The sequence below is a fragment of the Geotrypetes seraphini genome, chromosome 7 (assembly GCF_902459505.1).
Source record: "Geotrypetes seraphini chromosome 7, aGeoSer1.1, whole genome shotgun sequence".
NCBI classification, from domain to species: domain Eukaryota; kingdom Metazoa; phylum Chordata; class Amphibia; order Gymnophiona; family Dermophiidae; genus Geotrypetes; species Geotrypetes seraphini.
Window position 1 is genome coordinate 11,660,660 of NC_047090.1, and position 21,511 is coordinate 11,682,170.

The window sequence follows — 21,511 nt, forward strand, 5'->3', positions numbered from 1 at the left end:
TCTCGTTCTTGTAGTTTTCGAACGTTTGAAGAATCTGTCCCTCTCCACTTTCTCCATGCCCTTCATGATCTTGAAAGTCTCTATCATGTCCCCTCTAAGTCTCCACTTTTCCATGGAAAAGAGCCCCAGTTTCTCTAATCTTTCCGCATATGAAAGGTTTTCCATACCTTTTATCAATCATGTCACTCTTTTCTGAACCCTCTCGAGTATCGCCATATCCTTCTTAAGAAATGGCGACCAATATTGGACGCAGTACTTAAGATGCGGGCGCACCATCGTCCGATACAATGGCAGGATGATCTCTTCAATCTTGTTGTAATGCCTTTTTTGATAATACCCAGCATTCTATTTGCCTTCTTAGAAGCCGCTGCACACTGTGCCAACAGTTTCATTGTGTTGTCCACTATTACCCCCAAGTCCTTTTCTTGGGCACTTTCACCCATTACCAGCCCTCCCATCGTGTAGCTGTACTTTGGGTTTCTGTTTCCTACATGCAAGACTTTACATTTCATCTGCCATCTCATCGCCCATTTTTCCAGCTTGTTCAGGTCCTTTTGTAATTCCTCGCAGTCCTCTTTAGTCCCAACTCCACTAAATAGTTTGGTGTCGTCTGCGAATTTTATTACTTCGCACTTCGTCCCTGTTTCTAGATCGTTTATAAATATAATGAACAGCAGCGGTCCGTTACAACCCTATGGACAAAAGGCAGTAACCCACTTGGAGTCACAGGGAAACCCTGGCTGGGCTGGGCCATCAACTGTTTCCTCTATATAGAGTCCATAGGCAGACTACTATAGAATCACCCTCATTCTGGCAGTGAGGTGAAAGGGGAGCAGGGACAGAGATGTGATGAATGTATATAATTTAAAAGATACATGGATGCAGGTGTAATGCGCCTGCATTTGGGAGTCTGTTTTAGAACCCCCCCCCAAGGCATCTACAATGCATTGCCTTTATAGAACAGGTACCCCAGAAACAGTGCCTTCTCATTAAATTATTCATCCCCCCACCCTAAAGAGGTTCCCAGGGGGTCATTTAGATCTGGAAAAGAAAATGGAATTACCTTACCTTGGCTGAAATTCTGAAACAATCCAGTACCACTAAAGAGAAAGTTAAGCTTTCACTTACTGGGCAGACTAGGAGAGCCGTTCTGGTCCTTATCTATTTCATCATTTGACCCTGCAGTTTAAGGGAGCTTTTTATGGCAAACCACCTCCTCCCCACACCTTATTTCCTGCACCTGGAACAAATAAAGATGTCTGTCCGTCTGCCCAAAAATGAAATTTTGTCTGCTGAGGAACTTTGCTCTGGTAACTAACAGCAGTGATGTTGGGTGTGGTGGGAGAGGAGGTTTTCGTTCAGCTCATGCATTTTCAGTTACAGCTCAGGTACAATAGATGTTTAATTAAATAAACTAGAACCAAAATTAGAATGTAGCTTTTGTGATTTCAATTGAGGTTCCATAAAAATTATTTTGCATTTTCTGTGCTTTCTATTTATTTCTTCTTTGTGATGGCCTTAAGTTTGCATTATCTTTGTAACAATGAAAAATTCCTGCTTTCCAAAGCCAGACCTTAGAAGTCGGCTGCTCCCCCCATGTACAGTACGCTTGGGAAACGACTTGAGGCAGTCTTATTTATCACCTCTGTAGACATTCAGACAAGTACTACATTTCAATCACAATTATACAATACTCAGTGCTCAGAGTTCTGTGAGGTGGACGTCTGTAACTGCGGCTAAAGGAAACGCAGACTGAAACAGAAGACGAAAGAGACAGTCTCCCTCTGGTAGGATGCATTTCCACGACACCAGGAGATTAACAAGCACCATCAAGGTCTGCTCAAGAGGTCAGTAAGAGGGACAGGCGATTCGCCAAGCACACCTCAGGCAGTAGCAGCCAGTTCTCTTAGAAGATGGTGGTTTCGTACTTCGTACTAATTCCACGCTTTTCCTGTCCTGGTTCTACAATCCATGGTAGATTTGCAAGAGACTTTTGTTCAGAGGGATCCATCTGCTCAAGAGAAAAGACAACCATCATGGAAGAATGAAATGAAGGGCCAATTCTGTATCATCAGGGCCTAGAGGGCGCTTGCTAGAAGCTTCTTCTATAAAGCAAAGTACAATCCTAACATACATAACCAGTTACAGATGCAGCAATCCAGTTAAATACGAGAACTTATGCTAAATGAGATATGCACATAACTTACATTATGCAGATAGGTGGGAACCCTACCCAAGTGTGAATCTACTTGTCATGTACACACTTAAAGAGGATTCACATCATTTGTTCATGTACAGCAGCTAGGACTGAATGGGCCTGGGTGGAAAAATTAAGATGTGCCCCTATATCAGGTAGTGGGGACAGGGCAGCCCTCACCCACCCACCCACCTCATTCTGACACAGCCTCCCTCCATGGTATGCTTGCCCTCTCTCCTTCTCTTATTGGTTCAGCATCTTTCCTCCTCTCTCTTGTCCCTCTGCTTTTGCTGAGGTCCAGCATCTCTTCTCCTCCCTGAATGTAGCCTAGTATCTATTCCTCACCCCTTCATGCCTGGCTTCTCTCCTCTCATCTCTTCCCAGTGGCATAGCGAGGGTGAGATGCTCAGGGCGATGGTGCCCTTCCACCGCTTCCCTTCCCACGTACCTCTGACATGTTCCTGGTGCAAGCAACAAACCCCCCAGCTGTCATGCCAGCGTCGGCCTTCCTCCAACGTCACTTCCTAGGCACGGGTCCAGGAAGTGATGTCAGAGGAAGAGCTGATGCGACAGCAGGTTGGGGATTGCAGCTCACGCCAGGAATGTGGGTTTCATCTAAAGCATGCATCAAATGGTGCCTGTAATTATTCCCCTTGGGACCCCCCCACAAGAATGTCTGGTGGGAGCTGCTTTTTAGGGGGGAGGTTCTATATTACTCTCATATATTGGGCAAAGATGGGGAATGTCTTACTCCTGTTTTAGGCAATGGCTATTTGTGTTATAAAGGGAAGGGGGGTAAGGCCGTGGTCCTATCTTTGAGTCATTTGCCTCCATCCAAAGGGCTGGTCTTTAGCAAATGAAGAGGCTCCAGCTCAGAGTGCACTCACCATAGCCTTGCGAATGCTAACACGGGGCTTTGGAATGGGTTTGCTGGGCTTATTTTCAAAGCTCTCTGGGAGAGTCGAGGAGTGACCTCCTTTCCGTGCCTGAAGTGCCAGCTGGTAAGCGACCTCGAATGCTTGTCCTAATGTCAAGATGATTTCATAGGCTAAATTCTGGGGGAAAAGAAGAACATTTAAAAGAGAAACTTTGAAAGCCGGAGATATTTTACTCTTTTTCAACTGGTTACATTTATCCATTTATAATCAGCATAAAAACTCCAAATTATACAAATTGTACATTAAAACAATTAGGGCATTTAGAAACATACAAACATGACGGCAGATAAAGGCCAAACGGCCCATCCAAAGGAACCATTAACTCTTTCTCTCTTTGAGGGATCCCATGTGCCTATCCCAGGCCATCCTAAAATTCAGACCCAGTTTCTGTCTCCACCACCTCTTCCGGGAGACATATTTCCTTAGATTTAGCGCACACTAATTTCATTAACCTGCATTAAAACCTTAACCCCCCCCCCCCCACTCTCAGTTTAAAGGTTTACTAGTAAAGCGTTGTACAAAGCTCATGACATTTCGTCTTTATATACACAAATTTTATAGATGGTCGTTCCAACCATTTCTGCTGACTAAAGACACAGATGCACCTTGGATCGGTTCATAGACAACGGCGCGAAAGACAAAAGCGTGCGCCGACAATTGAGCGCAGCGCGCGCCGCCGCTCCACTCTAAATTACAGTTTTTAGGGGCTCCGACAGGGGGTTTTGTTGGGGAACCCCCCCAGTTTACTTAATAGACATCGCGCCGGCGTTGTGGGGGGTTTGGGGGGTTGTAACCCTCCACATTTTACTGTAAACTGAACTTTTTCCCTAAAAACGGAAAAAGTGAAGTTTTCAGTAAAATGTGGGGGGTTACAACCCCCCACACCCCCCATAACACGGCACGATGTCTATTAAGTAAAGTGGGGGGGGTTTCCCCCCCACACCCCCCCCCCCGTCGGAGCCGTAAAAACAGTAATTTAGAGCGGCGCGCGCTGCGCTCAATTGACACCCCTTGGATCAGTGTCTCTCAAACTTTTTTAGCTCCAGCACACGAAACGGAGCACATGTTTTTCATGGCATATTATAATTTAAATGATAAAATTGCAAAACCAACAAGAGTTCTTTAAGCTATGGATGGGTAATTGTAACAGTATTGTAACTAATCAATTCGATGGATGAGCTTGTTTTAATTGCAAATTAACTCAAAACATGGCTTGATAGTTGACAAGCAAACACGCATTTCATCATCCACCATCTGCAATTGTTCTCTTTTTTTCGATTTAATTTCTGTCAGAGCTGAAAATCCATGTTCACAAAGATAAGAAGATCCAAAGTTACAAAGGCTCGATAGCACAGTTACTTACCGTAACAGGTGTTATCCAGGGACAGCAGGCAGATATTCTTGACTGATGGGTGACGGCACCGACGGAGCCCCGGTACGGACAATTTTAGAGTGATTGCACTCTAAGAACTTGGAAAGTTCTAGCAGGCCGCACCGCGCACGCGCGAGTGCCTTCCCGCCCGACAGAGGCGCGCGGTCCCCAGTTAGGATAAGCCAGCTAAGAAGCCAACCCGGGGAGGTGGGTGGGACGCAAGAATATCTGCCTGCTGTCCCTGGATAACACCTGTTACGGTAAGTAACTGTGCTTTATCCCAGGACAAGCAGGCAGCATATTCTTGACTGATGGGTGACCTCCAAGCTAACAAAAAGAGGGATGGAGGGAAGGTTGGCCATTAGGAAAACAAATTTTGCAAAACAGATTGGCCGAAGTGTCCATCTCGTCTGGAGAATGCATCCAGACAATAATGAGATGTAAAAGTATGAACTGAGGACCAAGTAGCAGCCTTGCAGATTTCCTCAATAGGAGTGGAACGGAGGAAAGCTACAGATGCTGCCATAGCTCTCACTCTAAGGGCCGTGACAGAACCTTCCAGTGGCAGTCCGGACTGAGCATAACAGAATGAAATGCACGCTGCGAGCCAATTTGACAGCGTACGTTTAGAAACAGGACGTCCCAATTTATTCGGATCAAAGGACAGAAAGAGTTGGGGTGATGATCTGTGGGGCTTAGTACGGTCTAAATAGTAAGCTAAAGCCCGCTTACAGTCCAAAGAATGAAGAGCCTGTTCTCCAGAATGAGAGTGAGGTTTCGGAAAGAAAACAGGCAGAATAATGGATTGGTTGAGATGGAATTCAGAGACAACCTTAGGAAGAAACTTTGGATGTGTACGCAGAACCACCTTGTCATGATGGAAGACTGTGAAAGGTGGATCAGCAACTAGTGCATGGAGCTCACTGACCCTCCTGGCAGAGGTGAGCGCAATAAGAAAAAGTACCTTCCAAGTAAGAAACTTGAAAGTGGCGGTAGCCAAGGGTTCAAATGGAGGCTTCATGAGAGCAGACAGAACCAAATTGAGATCCCAGATCACAGGAGGGGGCTTAAGAGGTGGTTTCACATGAAAAAGACCCCGCATGAATCTGGACACTAAAGGATGAGATGAGAGAAGTTTCTCCTGAACAGGCTCATGAAAAGCAGCAATAGCACTGAGGTGGACTCTGATGGACGTAGACTTGAGACCAGAGTCAGATAAGGAAAGAAGATAATCCAACAAGGTCTCCACTGCAAGGGAAGTGGGATCATGATGATGAAGAATACACCAAGAAGAAAACCGTGCCCACTTCTGATGGTAACATTGCAGAGTGGCCGGTTTCCTGGAAGCATCCAGAATAGACCGAACGGGCTGAGACAGAAGAGAATCATGTGGAGTCAGCCCGAGAGATACCAAGCTGTCAGGTGCAGAGACTGGAGGTTGGGATGCAGAAGGGTTTCCTGATGCTGCGTAAGCAGAGAAGGAAACAGTGGAAGAAGAAAAGGTTCCCTGGAACTGAATTGAAGCAGAAGGGAGAACCAAAGGCTCGATTGCTTGATTGCTCAAGATAGGATTAACTACTGCATAAAAAAATAAAACTAAAATCACTTGTCGTTAGTTTTCAGGACCAATCACGTCAAAGAATGATGCTCGTCTGGGCAGTTGTTTCCTTACATACGCAGACACTCATAACATTGACAGACTCTTGCGTATGCGACGTACATGTTATCTATTCTAGGGTATACTTATGAAGGGAATTATTAAAAATAAAGTAACATTTTGGAATCTCTTGTGGCAGTTTGAGAGACACTGCCTTAAATGAATCTTCAACCTTGCACAATCCCGCCCCCCAACCCACCAAGGTGTGGCTCAAAGCCCAATGTCCAGCATCTCTCTGCTTCCCTAACCCCCTCCAGCATAAGGGTATTGTATATGTATGTATGTACTAGATACCCTTACGCTGTGGGGGGGAGAGGCAGTCAGGGAAGCAGAGAGAAGCCGGACATCTTGAGAAGAGGAAACAGGGAAGGCGAGATACTGGACATGGGGGGGGGGTGTGCTTGGAGCCACCCCTTGGTGGGTTGGAGAGGAGTTGTGCATGGTTGAAGATTCAACCAGGCAGGACCCTTTTAAACATTGATCCCAATAATTCTGGAGATTAAATCCAGAAAATATCTGGAAGGGCAGTGATGTGTTGCTATGCAATTGGGAAGGTTTTCACTACAGCTAATTAAAAGGCTTACATACATATTACAGATAAATCAAAGAACACTTATTAAGGTCTTAAAGCGTAAGAAGAGACATTAATACAATCTTAAGAAATAGTGGCTTTTGTGTTATTCAGATTCTGAAATTTCTGCCAATGGAGTGAAAAGACAGTCCCCGACACTCACCACGTCGAAAGCTGTGAAAACATGGCAGTAATGATGAGGGGACTTCAAGTCTTTAGTGATGTAGGCGAATGTGGAAAGGTCTTCGGGGTCCTGAGCAGCACACGAGATGTTACGAATTTCATGCTCTGCAATGATGTTCTGTAAAAAGAGACAGAGCACACACTGATAAGCCATCAAAGACACCCCCGTTTAAGGATGAAACCATCCCCCAAACTACCCCATGCATACAAACAGCATCTAAAATCCTCCAAATCTGAATTCATGGCCTTTTTCAAGCTGCAAAGTTTACATGCTCTCAGACGTGGACGTAGACATTTTCAGGAGTGCATTCAAATACTGGGGAGAGAAAATGGCCATTTTGAAACTGCATAAAAATCTCTTTTTTTTCCCTGAAAATGACCATTTCTAGATGTGTTCGCCTTTAGTGGGGCACTGCAGTGAACGTCACATAAAGGGTACCAGGAACACATCTCACCAGAACCGACCTTTCAGTAAATGATAGGCCCTCTAAAACTAACCCCAAACCTACTGTATTACCACCCCAATAGCCCTTATTTTTGCAGGTGTCACCTATATGTCAGTGCAGCAGGTTCACACTTTCCACCACAAGTTAGCAGTTAGTGTGGGACATGGGCCTGGGTCTCCTTCTCTGCAGCCCACTGCGCTGACCACCAGGCTACTCGAGACACCGCTTGGCCATAATATCTGTAGCTATCAAACAAGCAGGTATGCCCTGTTTCAATTACATCTTTGGGGGCTTGGAGGGGGTCACTGACCACTGGGGGAGTGTGGGGGAGAACCCTTATGCCTTCATCCCTCCAGTGGTCATCTAGTCAGTTTGAGCAATTATTCGTTATTAAAACGGATCTAGCCCCTAACGTCTGAATTGTGTCCTGGACGTTTTAGGAAACGTTTGTCACTGCAAAATGTACAAATCATTTGCCCCCCCTTGGAATCTAGAAGAAGTACTGACAAATGGCGTAGAGAAACATCTAGAAAATAGGTTTTGAAAATGACAAGTTGGCTGTTTTGGTGAATAAAATGTCCAAGTGCCACTTTATGCCGTTTTTTGGACGTGTTTGTCTTTTGAAAATAAGCCCCCAAGTGACATAAAACTGAAAAGTGGGGTGCTGAAGCTTCACCTGGGAATTTAGTTTCTTGATCTTTGTGCATTTATTTGAGAGTTAATCGGCTCAATATTAAAGAGACTTTAATTTCATATAAGCATTTATAGACCATTTAACTTAAATAGCTCAAGGAAACAATATAAATGAACGATGACATAATAATTAAAAATAACAATCTCAGCAATCAAAAATTTATACCCCAAACTACCATATACTTGAATATAAACTGAGGTAACCTTTTTTTTCCCCTATAAAGGGGGGGAAAAGGTTAGCTCAAATATAACCCAAGGGTTTATATACAAGTACACTGCCATGCCAGGCTCTGTACCTAGCCTCCTTCCGTCCCTGCCTGCCAGGCTCTGTACCCAGCCTCCCTCACACCCTTCCTCCTTCCTTCCCTGCCATGCTCTGTACTCAGCCTCCTTCCCTGCCTACCAGGTTCTGTACTCAGCCTCCCTCCTTCCCTGCCTGCCAGACTCTGTTCCCAGCCTCCCTCCCTCCCTCCTTCCCTGCCTTTCAGGCTCTGTTCCCAGCCTTCCTCCCTCCCTGCCAGGCTCTGTACCCAGCCTCCCTCCCTCCCTGCCAGGCTCTTTACCCAGCGTCCCTCCCTCCCTGCTTGCCAGGCTCTTTATCCAGCCTCCCTCCCTCCCTGCCACCTCTGCACCCTGTCCCCTTGCCCTGAGCTTGCTATAAGCCCTGGTGGTCCAGGGTGAGATAGGACAGGAGGGATACCTCCCGTCTGCTGTCCTAGCTGATTCTGAAACATCACACCTCCATACCATCTCTGAAATCATGTCACTACAAGAAGTTCCTTGACAGAATGCTATCATTCCAGGCAGCTAAACTGAACACATGGCTCGTAAAACCCATACTTGAGGCCGCTTCATACGCTGACTTCAGAAAATCACTGAAGACTCGTCTCTTTAACACAATTTGAGTCTCTTCCACTTGTAATTTTGTATCCCTGAAAGTTCTTTTCTCTTCCCATTACTCCTCTTACCCCCATTGCATGTATCTTGTTGTAAACCTCTCTTATTCTCATTGCCATGTATCTTCTTGTAAACTGCTCTGAACTCATGTATCTGGTTGTAAACCGCTCTGAACTTATGTATCATGTTGTAAACATATATTTCTTGTTGCAAACATCTCTTACTCTCATTGCATGTATCTTCTTGCAAACCGCTCTGAACTCATGTATCTGGTTGTAAACCGCTCTGAACTTATGTATCATGTTGTAAACATATATTTCTTGTTGCAAACATCTCTTACTCTCATTGCATGTATCTTCTTGCAAACCGCTCTGAACTTATGTATCTTGTTGTAAACATATGTTTCTTGTTGTAAACATCGCATACTCTCATTGCATGTATCTTGTTGTAAACCGCTTTGAACTCATGGTATAGCGGTATATAAGAAATAAAATTATTATTATTATTATACAACAGGTCTGTAAGGGAGAGTGCACGTTGATTCGAATATAAACTGACACCCTCCATTTTTTGGCCCAAAAATCTTGGTTTATATTTGAATATATATGGTTGTATAAGTATTTGCACAAAAGCCATATTTTAAACATGTCTAAAAGCAAGATAACGAGGTATAGTTCTCAGTCCATGCCACAGGGCCTCTGCCCAGTACAGTTTGATTTCCTATCATAGTTTTAACAACATTTTCTCACATTAGGCACAGAAAGTTTTACATCCCAGCTAGATTCCTCCCTCTCAGACTTTGTTGATGCTTTCCTAGACAATTTATTTGAGAGGCAGTATATCAAGTACTTTTAAACTTGAAACTTAAAGGCAGAAATGAACAAATGAAAGGAATTCTATAAACTGGGTCTAAATGTAGATGCCGATAGAACATGCATGTCACAGAATTCTAGCACTTGACTGGCGCCGATAATTGAAAGCTTTGTGCGTGCAAGGTGACATACCCATCAGTGGTGGCACACCCCACTCTCCGCCTCCCCTCTCTCTTGCCGCACCAACCTGCCCTCCGTTCCCACCACCGTATCTTTTTAAATCTTCACCAGCGTGAGCAGCTTCTCCGAATTGCTGCTCATGCTGGCTTTCCTTCTGATGTCACTTCCTGGCCACGTGACCTGGAAGTGATTTCAGAGGGAGCCAGGCTGGCGCAAGCAGGTTAGGGTAGTTGCTCATGCTGGCGAAGATTTTAAAATGGTACGGAGGTGCGAAAAGGAGGACACAAGCATGAAGTGTGGAGGGGGAGAAATGCCCAGGACAGTCCGCCCCCTCCCTTACTACGCCACTGATACCCGTGGGTGGAACATGGGTGTATCACCAAATGATCTGTACAATTTATAGAATACCATCAGTTCCAAGCACCGACTTACAGCACCAGTAATTCCATAACGGCTGAGGCACACCCCGAAGCCATTACAGAACTGACACGACATGTGCCCCCGTGTGACGTCTACATCTTAGTGTATAAATCCACACACCTTATTTAATGCATCAATAAATTTGACTCCTTTGTATGAAACGGAGAGAATAATCGTGGGCACTTTTTTCATTTGTTCTGTTGATTTCTGAAATGAAAAAACCAGAGAGAGAAGGGATTACGGCAAGAAAATGTAAATTAATCAATTGCAAGAAAAGGAAATGCACCACAATATTTCCTGACTTCTTCCCTCAAATCTTTCTGGAAAGAAGGAAATGCACCTAAAGCTGGTATTTGCAAAGCCTTCTTTCAAGCAAGAGACTATTTGTCATGGATATGCAGCAGGGGGAGCTTCTGCTGGCAGAAGTACTTCCTGTGGGGCAAGTTTTACGATTTCAAAACATTTTTACATTTGTGGAATGATCATAAAATCAAGCTGGAACAAATCTATGCTTCCAGACAATATCAGTAACCAAGTTCTTCCTATCCACTGGTTAAAAGCAGCGTTTAAAGGAGGAATGGCACGTCCCCTTATCACCTGCTGTGTCATCCGACATCTCTTTTTCCTTTCTATATACAGAAAAAACACGACCTCACACACAGTGGAGAATGGAAAAAAAAATCCATAGATGACCAGTGGCATGGGCGAGGGTGGGAGGTGCCTCCCTCAAACTCCTTCCCCGCTCCCTGTACCCATTTAGCTTCCCTGGTACAAACAGCATCTGCTCTCCCTCTTAAGTTCACTTTCTAGTTGCGGGACCCAGAAATAATGTCAGGAGGAAGCGCTGAGGCTAGCGTGAAGGTGCGCGCATGGCGGGGGAGGAGTGCGAAGGAGCAGGGGAGGGGCAGAGAGCAGGAGAGGCACTGGCGCCCCCACCAAGATGGTTCCTGGGACATTTTGCTCCCACCCGCCCCTACTACGCCACTGAATATGACCCTCACTAGCTAAGTGACCCATTACAGAATCCCAGAAAAGGTCACAGGTTCCTCTGCATTAAATGTAGCAATCACACAATACCATCTGTGAATTCATTCATTAGGACCAGACAGCAGTGGAGCTGGGAAAAAATCATTATTTGAACTGCAGTGTGGGGGAGGGAATCTAGGCGATTGCCTTCCACCCAGAGGCACTTGCTTTCTCCCTGAACACAGCTAAAGATCTTCAATGAAGCAGTAAGAAGCAATATGAACCGCTACAGAGAGCTCAGGTTCATTTCATACACTCACCCTCATCTTTGAACAAGCATCCTGTGTAGATTCTGTTCCTCTTAAATCTTTAATCAGCATTGAGCCCAAATACTGCAAGAAAGAAAGTGTGTGTAAGGCACAGTATCTCCAGACAGTTGGTCATGTCCCATTTAACGCACCCTGAGCTGCAGACCATCTCTCTTCCTCTGGATTGAGGAGGAGCCAACTTTTCAAAGCGACTCTGAGTGTAAAACGCAAAGCACGTTCCCCCTGGGTAACCAAAGTGAAGGAGTTTGCTTAAGCCCCTGCCAAGCTTAATCCTGTCAATCAACAGTCTATGTGTCTAGCAGTGGGTGTTTCCTTGGCTTAGAGAGGAAATTGTAGAGTGAGCAGATGATGGAGTGATGAAAGATTTTGAGAGTGAGCCTATGATCTCTGTCAGTGGGAACAAATCCCGCCACAAATTTTTGCAACACCACCTCCAAAGTATTCCCTGGATTCAGGAAGGAGGGACTTACCTTACAGATGCATTCTGGGTCAGCTCTGTTTCCCCCCCCCCCAAAGAGAAAGGGTATTAAAGAGTGGATTTCCTTTCCTTTCCCTCAGTGAATCCAACTCTGTCAAATCTCTCACTGCTTTCCCCTCAGCACTAAGCTCTGAACTCTTTGAGGGTCTCCCACATCCATCTCAAAACATCTCACATCTGTTACCTATGATCTATTCAAACTGACAGAGATCACTTAACTCACTCTCAAAATCTTCACCTCTCTGTCGTATGCGATCTGCCTACTCTGAGCAAAGGATATCTCCCTTAGAAAAACCTCCCCCTTCTTCACATCAATATATTTCCAGATAGACGGCCTTGCTCTTGTCTCACAAATATGACATCATCAAGCACTGACAAAAAATCATAAAGATTAAAAGGTCAGCTTCACTAACAGAAAAATCACACTCTAGCAAACCCAATTTTTATATGGGTTGCATTAGCTGGGAAAGATAATAAAGCAAATTGTACGCTCCTAATCCGGTCCTCCCCAAATGTCTACAGTCTCCACTCTTGGTTTTAAAGAAAAGGCTGTGGCATTTGAGAGACAGCTTCCTTTAGAACAGAATTTCTTCTCTTCAGTTCTGGGTGATGCATCCCTAAGTCACACTGCTAGGGAGTCCCCCGTAGCTCGAACCCTGCCAGATAAAGTCTGGACAAGGTCCTGTTTCACAGCTGTATGACTATTAAAGATGTGGTCTTGGACTAGCTAAATCCTGGGTGGAGAGTATACTGCAGGGCTTTGAATAATATGCCTTTCTCCATGTACTTGGTACATAATTCATTCACTGCCGCTGGGACCAACAGCAACTCAGAAGTTCCTCTGCTTTTAACTAGGGTTCCTTGCAGACCTCTGGTTTTATTCTTTGAAGCCCTGCCTGCAGCCAAGGAACAAACAGTTCAGTCACAGTTGCACCACAAAAAAAGTATAGTCAGCATAAGTTCTAGGAAGATCAATAATGAAAGAACCAACTGGGCGAAAGAAGCAACGCTTGACAGACCTTCGTGTCCCATGTTTCGGCAAGCTAACTGCGTCAATCAGTACGCTCTCCAGAATCAGCCAATAACCATTTCAGTTGGACTAAAAAAAACAGCAGCATATAAATCATTTGTTTCAGTGTCAATCATAGGGTGAACCAAAATTGTTAGCAGCTGATTCTGGATTGCATCCTGATTGTGTTAGATTTAGAGTTACTTCACCCTCTAAATTTTAATGGGGTTCTTGAATACTCTATTTTCCAATGTTCTGCTTCCTTTCTGGAATTCCTTGTTTTCTTAATTAAGTTGGAATCGAATTTATCTTCTTTCAAAAAAAAAAAAAAATAAATAAATTTAAGATGTTCTTATTTGGTAGTAATGGCTGGCTGATTTTTTATGCATTTTGCTGTTGTTTTTTTTGTCTTAGTTTATTTATTAAATTTTGAAACAACAACAGAAAAAGAAACATCAAACAACATCAAACATCAAACATCAAACAACAAACAGTGGTATGCAAATGTTACATATCACAAAACTCTACTTTTCAATATAGCGATAAGCAAGAATCATGTTTGTTGCAGGTTTCCGGGTCTCGTCGAAACCTGACAAGACGCAGCGAGACCTGAAAACCTGCAACAAGCACAGCTGCGGAAACCCTGAGAAAACAAGTAAGTATCGTATTGATATTGATGCAGTCAGTTTGCAAAATACTGGACTGTCGGGTCCTTTAATAAACATTGCTTGGATAACGTCATTATTGCTCTTCCTAGGACAAATGCTTCTTGTGCAGCCAGCCAGATACCTCACAGCAGATTATGGACCAATCTCTGCTCAAGAAAACAAACATGCATAGAGGCTTGCTCTCTTTTGCTCAATCTCTCCTCCTGGTAATTCCTCTCTGCTTTTCTACCATCTGATGCCAAACTGGCAGGAAAAAGCACAATTCACTTGCTATTCCCTACATGCCTTAAAGAGCCCTCTGCTCTGCTCTGGAGCATCTCTCTCTTCCATTTATTTCTCATTAACCGAGCAGTACATGCTTTTATGTGTTTCTTCACTATGGAATTCCCTCCCTTCTGCTCTCTTATTTAAAATTTAAATCAGCCCTGACAATGTATTTTTTCCAGGTCCTATGAAACAGTACGTAGGGTTATACTTTGGCTGCAATTCTCTATTTCATCTCTTCTAGACCCAAAATTTCTCAATCTTCTAATTCATTTTTTGATCATTTCCAGGTTAGACTATTGCAATTCCCTCTATCAGAGAATCACCCAAAAACAGATCAGGAGACTACAGATAATTCAAAATACAGCTATTAAAATTATCTTTAAGGCTAAAAAATTTGACCATGTTTCCCCTCTTCTTAAAAAAGCTCATTGTTTACCCATCACTCACAGAATCTCATTCAAAACTCTCTTACTACCGTGTTTCCCCAAAAATAAGACAGTGTCTTATATTAATTTTGGGTCCAAAATCGCACTAGGGCTTATTTTCGGGGATGTCTTATTTTTTTCATGTACAACAATCATCTCTCCCTTCCTCTCCTCTACCCCAATTCTTCCTCTTTTATTTCTCCCCCCCCCCCTCATGTGCAGCATCTTTCTATCCCTCCGTACAAACCCCCTGTGCAGCAGAACCCCACTGACCCTCCCACCGTGGGGGTTGCTGGATTGGCGAGGTCCATTTTTTTCACTAATGTCAGGGATATGAGTCAGGGAGTGTCAGGGACATTTAGGTGGGGGGATTCGGGGGTTGATCATAACTAGGGCTTATATTAGGAGCATCTTTAAAAATCATGGCAGGGCTTATTTTCGGGTAGCATTCAAAGTTCAACTTAATCACTCTCCCATGTTCATTGACAGGCTCTTAATCCCTTACGAATCCTTAAAGTCACTGAGATCTTCTCAGCAATACCTTCTGACTATTCCCTCAATCAGACAGCACTTTTATGATACAACGCGAAAATCTTACTTGGTAGTTGCGCCCACACTTTGGAACGCCCTTCCCCTAACACTACAGCAAGAAACTAATTTAAACATCTTTAAAATCAATCTTAAAACTTTTCTTTTCAAAGACGCTTATGAGATCTACAATTTTTAAGGGGGAAAAAAAAGGAAGATGCCTTTTCTCTCTTCCCTGTCGTTTTTTTCTTGCACCTTTTCCTTTTATTTTTAATATTATACCCTTTTCCCTTTTGTTTCAATCTTTTTTGTCTTAATAGTCACTATTAGTTTGTTTGTCTATTCCCCAGGTTTTTAATTATTTTTACTACTGTAAAGATCTAAACCGCTTTGGTATGTCAGAATAAACTTGAAACTCCTACCCAATTTTTCTCCACCCTTCTTTTTCCTTCCATAGCCTCCTATTATTATTATTATGGCTGATGGTCTATTTATGGTTTATTTGAACTTTACAGGCCACCCTTCCTGACAAACATACCAACGCAATGATAGGAGAGAAAAAGAAAGGGACAGGTAGAAAGAGGCTCCCGGTTCTACCCACATCAGCTCCTACGAGCTCTGGAACAAGAATATCTCCATGGCAGACTTAAATTTCATTAATGATGGCTCAATTCAGCTCCAAGGTATGTGCAATTGACCATCATGAGGGGATCAAAGGGTCCAGGATGGTGTGTGGAACATTATAACCTATGCAACGGCCCAACTGTCTTCCAATTCACTTCTGTTTACAATGTCAGACTCTCACCTTGGCGCATTAGGCCTTTTTAACTGAAAGCTGCTTTTGATTGTTCAAAGTGAAAATAGGTCTGTGAAGTACCAAGAAACATTAACCATCTGCTTCTACAATAGGTAAACTAAACTAAACCTTAAGTTTATATACCGCATCCTCTCCAAAGAGATGGTTTACAGGATCTTTAATTTAAGGAAGGAAAACCATTATAAGAATTAAAGATTACAAGATTTACATTTTTGAGAATAGCCAAGTTTTCAGATTATGCTTGTTTGATGTGAAGGGGCATTTCAGAATGACATCTGAATCCAATTTTGAACATTTGGGGAAAAACGACCAAAGATCCAGTAGAGAAAATGGCCATTTTCAAAGCAGAAAAAGCCTTATCTTTTTTTTTTTGGGGGGGGGGGAGGGGGGAGGGAAATGGTCATTTCCTAGATGCGCTTGTCCTTAATGCATCTATCTTTTTGAACCATTTTAAAAAAATAAAAATCCTGCCCGATAGAAAACCAGCCATTGGGGTGTAGGAGAAAGTTTAGACGCTGATTATAGAAATTCCCTGTTAAGGCCTGCAGGTGTCACCCATAAGTTGGTAAAGTAGATTTTAGAAGGCTCACGGTTTACCACAACTGAACTAGTTCGATTGGGATATCGGCCTGGGTCCCTTCTCTGCAGTCCTAGGCTACTCGAAAGACCTGCTGGCTGCTCTAAGAGGACTTGTCTTACAGGCTGCTATGGACTCTTTCATTCACTTCTTTGGGGTGTGGAAGAGGGTCATTGACCTCTGCAGGAGTAAGGGGAGGCCATGCCTTCATGCCTCCAGAGGCCAGTTGCTTAGTTGGCCACTTTTTTTTTAAGCACTTATTTGTTATTGAAAGAAGTCTAGCTTGAAACATCTAAGTTTTGCCCTGGACAATTTCTGCAAAGTTCCATTATTGCAGAAAAACATTGACAAAATCATAAGTCTGCCCTATTCCTGTCCAAAACATGCCCCCTTGAGATTTAGACACACTGCAGACAAGCAGCATAGAAAACCGTCTAAAACATGTGTTTCAAAAATGGCAATTTGGATGTTTTAGCAAACAAAAAGTCCAAATGCCACTTTATGCCTCTGGTGGAGGTTAAGGACAACACTTTGGAATGTTTCATTCACATCCAAGGGGCAGATCCTCATACCGACAAAGAGAAACAGAGTCATAGGACCACTTCCCAATCCTGCCACACAGGCACCGTGTCACATACTCCATCCACTCTTTCTTTCGGCTCTAACTCCGAACTGAAGGATTTTGGCCTTTTCTTTCTGGGTTCTTCCTCCAGGGCTGTTTTCTCTGTCCACTTTTACATTCTAGCAGCAGAGTGTTAAAAGCAAAAACATAGAAACATTATCTCTTCCTCTCTCTAAGAGATCCCACGCTTTCTTGAATTCAGACAGTCTCTTGTCTCCACCACTTATTTCGGGAGACTGTTCCACACAACTACCATCCTTTCTGTAAAAAAGTATTTCCTTAGCTTACTCCTGAGCCTGTCACCTCTTAACTTCATCCTATGTCCTCTCATTCTAGAGCTTCCTTTCAAATTAAAGTGACTCGACTCATACACATTTACATTATGTAGGTATTTAAACGTCTCTATCATATTTTCCCTCTCCCGCTTTTCCTCCAAAGTATACAAATTGACATCTTTAAATCTGTCCCCATACTCCTTATGATGAAGACCATATACCATTTCAGTAGCCTTCCTCTGGACCGACTCCATCCTTTTTATATCTTTTTGAAGGTGCAGCCCCCAGAATTTACACAATATTCTAAATGAGGTCTCACCACAGTCTTATACACGGGCATCAATACCTCCTTTTTCCTACTGGCCATACCTCTCCCTATTCACCCTAGCATCCTTCTAGCTTTTGCCGTCACCTTTTCAACCTTAAGATCATCACAAACTATCACACCGAAGTCCCGCTCCTCTTTTGTGTACAAAAGTTCTTCACTCCCTAAACTGTACCATTCCCTCAGGTTTTTGCAACCCAAAGGCATGACTTTGCATTTCTTAGCATTAAATTTTAGCTGTCAAATTTCAAACTATTCTTCAAGCTTCAGCACTGTGGGAGTTTGCCAGCTCTTTATGTGTTGTCCCGCTGTCCTTTCTACTGGCAAGTTTCTCCCTTCCAGAACTTGCAGAACACGCACATGGTACATGGCTGCTTATAGTCCTTTAATTATGGTGGTTGTTATTTTTTATGACATTATTTAAGTTGTATACCATCTAAGACTATTGGATAGAGGGGTCTATAAATATTTTCCATAAATAAATGTGCTTAGTTTTATCTTAAATCTGGTCCCTGGCACATGATAGAAGGCTGTATAAAGAGGAAGACTTACATAAGCTCTGTAGTCGCAAGCTTGGAAGATCAGCTTCTCAGGGTGGTGCTGCCAATATTGCACAGGACTGGGACCTGCAGCTTCATTAGGGGCACGTAGGTTAAGGGAAGGTTCCCCCCAGTCTCCCGACTGGAAATCATATTTATTCTGAAAGAGAAAAGATGCAGCTGATGCAAATAACCGGCTCATTCTGTTTTCAGCTGCAGGAAGGAGCAGAGCTTTGATCGGTGCATCGGCAAAAGAGCTTCAGCAAAGCCAAAAAAACTGACATTTTGAAAGCATGTCTTTGGTAAATGGATCTTTACCCACGGGAAAAGCCAGTGTGAATTTACTTTAAGAGTGTTCTGAAATGGCATCTGTGCGCACAGATTCTACAGCATAAGTCACTAGGACCTGGCCAAAACCCAAGGAATATTGCTACTCCATGGGTTTTGGCCAGGTCCTAGTGACCTGGATTGGCCACCGTGAGAAAGGGCTTGATGGACCATTGGTCTAAACCCAGTAAGGCTATTCTTAGGTTCTAAAAATGTGCAGACATTTAGATGTGTCCCACTTACACAGGTATAAATGGGAGCTCATGCGTGTAAGCTGTATGTGTGAGAGACCCACTCATGATTATGCTCATCTAATACTGATCTCGCATTTCTATCCTTTGAACACATGGGCTACTGTTTTGTAACAATACACGCACAAACGGTGTCCAACTTTAGACACACTGATATAGAATGAAAGGGGGGGGAGGAGAGAACCAAGATGGCACCCTGAAGGAAAGACGTGGTGAGCTGTGCTCTATGAGCTTCCTCGTTATGGGGAAGAAATGGGACTTCCCTCAGTCTCAGCAGCTTTCTCCCTACAAACAGTAATTCCAGAGCTGAATACCACTATCTCCAAAACCTCCTGGGTTCAGTTCCGCTGGGGCATCCCTTGGAGAACTCAACATGATGCTAAGCCCTATACCACAAATTCCTCCACTCCCTCCAGCGATGGCGATTTCGGATGTCCAACTGCAGAACAATGGAAGTTCTGGGGCTAATGAGTGCTGACCAGACACAGGAGGAAGTCTTGGGCCTTGCTTTGAAGTTACCTCTGTTAGTTAAACTGGATAAGGTGATTCTTGGGTCATTATTGGATGCGATATCATTGCTTCATCAATCCATTTCTAATTTGACTGCTGTTGTTGTTTCTAACCAGGAAATTACAACTGGGACTGCCTTTATAGTGGATAAAACTCAAGAGTAGGCTGCTGCTGCCTCACAGAAAGGACAATTGGCTTCATTAAAAGATAAAATGCTAACCACTAGAGGATTTAGTAAATGCTCAAAGATCTCAACTTGCGTTTTATAAATTTCCCAAGACACCCAATTCTATCCAAACCTTTTTTAAACCTTGCTAAGCTAACTGCTTTCACCCTATTCCCTGGCAACGAATCTGAAGCAGTGAGCTGTGCAACCCTCATGGTTACTTTTGTGTTTCCCCAGGATCGGGAGCATATTTTGAGATTACGGTATGTTTCCACTTTAAGAATATGGGTTTTCCCCAGATCTGACTAAAACAACTCAGGAGAGAAGGAAGAAATGTTTAACAATTTCTGTGAGGTACTTTTCAATTATGTAACCCCTAAAAATGGGGAGGAGTTCTTTCTGCTACTACTGTAGATATATATTCTTTGATCCAGATGAACTTCAGTTTCTGATAGAAGCTAAAGAATCAAGACATCATTCCTTTCTTAATTTCTGGTTAACCTGATTGAGATATTGATGGAGCTAATGAATAATTTACCAAGAGCTCATTTTTCTCCTTATTTATTTTTTTGTCCTTGTAATGATCCCCTGAGCTTTAAGGGTTAATATGGTTCTACTCCCCTTTTTTTTTTTTTAGTACAGCATATTATATTTCTTTTTTTTTTCTATGATTTTGAAAAATGTTTGCTTATTTGTGCTTTATTATTCAAGTATTTTTGCTTGTATAATTATTATAAATGCAAATAAAACCAAGGACGAAGGGGGTGGGATGATTCTAGAAGGTTCCGGTACGTGCATAGATGCCAATACTGTGGTTTGAAAATAATCGAAGTGGGTGTTCTGGGCATGTGCACTGTTTTGTGCATCTCCCCCAGTCTATGTGGGAGTATTTACGCCAGCCCTGCAGCATATGCACCCATGAGCCGGTTAGACAAGTATCGTAGAAAGGAAAGAAGGTTCCATTAGTATCATTAGCAAGAGAGCCGAAATCAGCAGAAGAGGTGTAAAGCAGCACCTACGCTGGTTATGAAGATCTCAAATCCAAAGTTAGGGTTGTGGGGAAATGAGTTTTGGAGGAGAATTTGACGGTAAGAGCCTACATTGACAGAAAGATCTCAGGAAAGGATTTACTGCCCCTACTTTGAAAGGGAAGACTGCAATGCAGGAATCACAAAGAAGCTCCTATTGCCCATTCCACTACGGGGAGAAATTATACAGGAATTTTGTTTGTTAACCGTACAAATTGCTCTTTTTGTTGAATTTATGCACGTGGTTGGGACGACTTTTGACTGTGTGTACTTGAGGGTGATTATAAGAAAGAAATGTGAAATGCAGGGGTCTGAGGCGAAGATTTTGTGCACGGCCTATTGAGATACTGGTACAGTAACTGCTGCAGCCATCATGGTACCTTGTCTTTAAAGTGGCCAGAGGTAGGTGGTTTTCCAAGTTCAGCAGTAATTTGTCTTCTACTCATTTACTAAATTTCACCATCTTGTTTACTTACCTCCATGAGTTCTATGTGCAAAGCACTAGCCAACTTACCTGTGCCATCTGCCTCTCCAGTTTGGATCGGGGGATATCATCAAAGTAATTTTCATTTCTTCTTCTCCTGGCATCTTGCATCATAATGTGTGGGAAGTCGAGGGAGCCCCCAGTGGTGTAGGTGCTTTGGCTGAGGGATGGCGAAAGCTGTGGAGGAGTGTTTTCTCCACTCGGCTCCTAAGCACAAATACAAAAATAAGAAGACAGTTAAACTGGAACGTACGCAGGTGAGGCTGGACCCATTTAAAGCGGACAAAACGTGCTCCACTCTCGGTGGCCTTCAAAACAGAGCTAGAGAAACAAGCTGTGTTTTGTGGCCATCAAGTGTTGATTTTCTCTGACGTTTCTAAGCAGACCCAGTTAAAAAGGAAGCAGTTCCTATCACTTAGGCTTAAGGCTTTGGTGGTGGATGCGACCTTTTTCTTAAAATTTCCCTGCAAGTGCCTTATTTCGTATGCAAGTGATAATATGTCTTCCTAGATCCAGTCCAGTTAGAGGTATTTCTTAAAGATAAACCTGTGCAG

General features: G+C 43.3%; 1 protein-coding gene across 1 annotated transcript in view; it reads right to left on the minus strand.

The window, feature by feature from the left end:
- Positions 1-876: 876 nt before the first annotated feature.
- Positions 877-21,511, minus strand: part of ANKS1B (ankyrin repeat and sterile alpha motif domain containing 1B) — a 178,056-nt gene continuing 157,421 nt past the window's right edge. Inside the window, exons 20-26 of the mRNA XM_033951762.1 lie at positions 20,988-21,164; positions 18,205-18,351; positions 11,647-11,724; positions 10,487-10,573; positions 6,899-7,036; positions 3,085-3,252; positions 877-2,011 (exon numbers count right to left, since the gene is read on the minus strand). Of these exons, the coding sequence (XP_033807653.1) occupies positions 1,907-2,011; positions 3,085-3,252; positions 6,899-7,036; positions 10,487-10,573; positions 11,647-11,724; positions 18,205-18,351; positions 20,988-21,164 (900 nt within the window). The 3' untranslated portion in view covers positions 877-1,906. The remainder of the gene's footprint in view (positions 2,012-3,084; positions 3,253-6,898; positions 7,037-10,486; positions 10,574-11,646; positions 11,725-18,204; positions 18,352-20,987; positions 21,165-21,511) is intronic.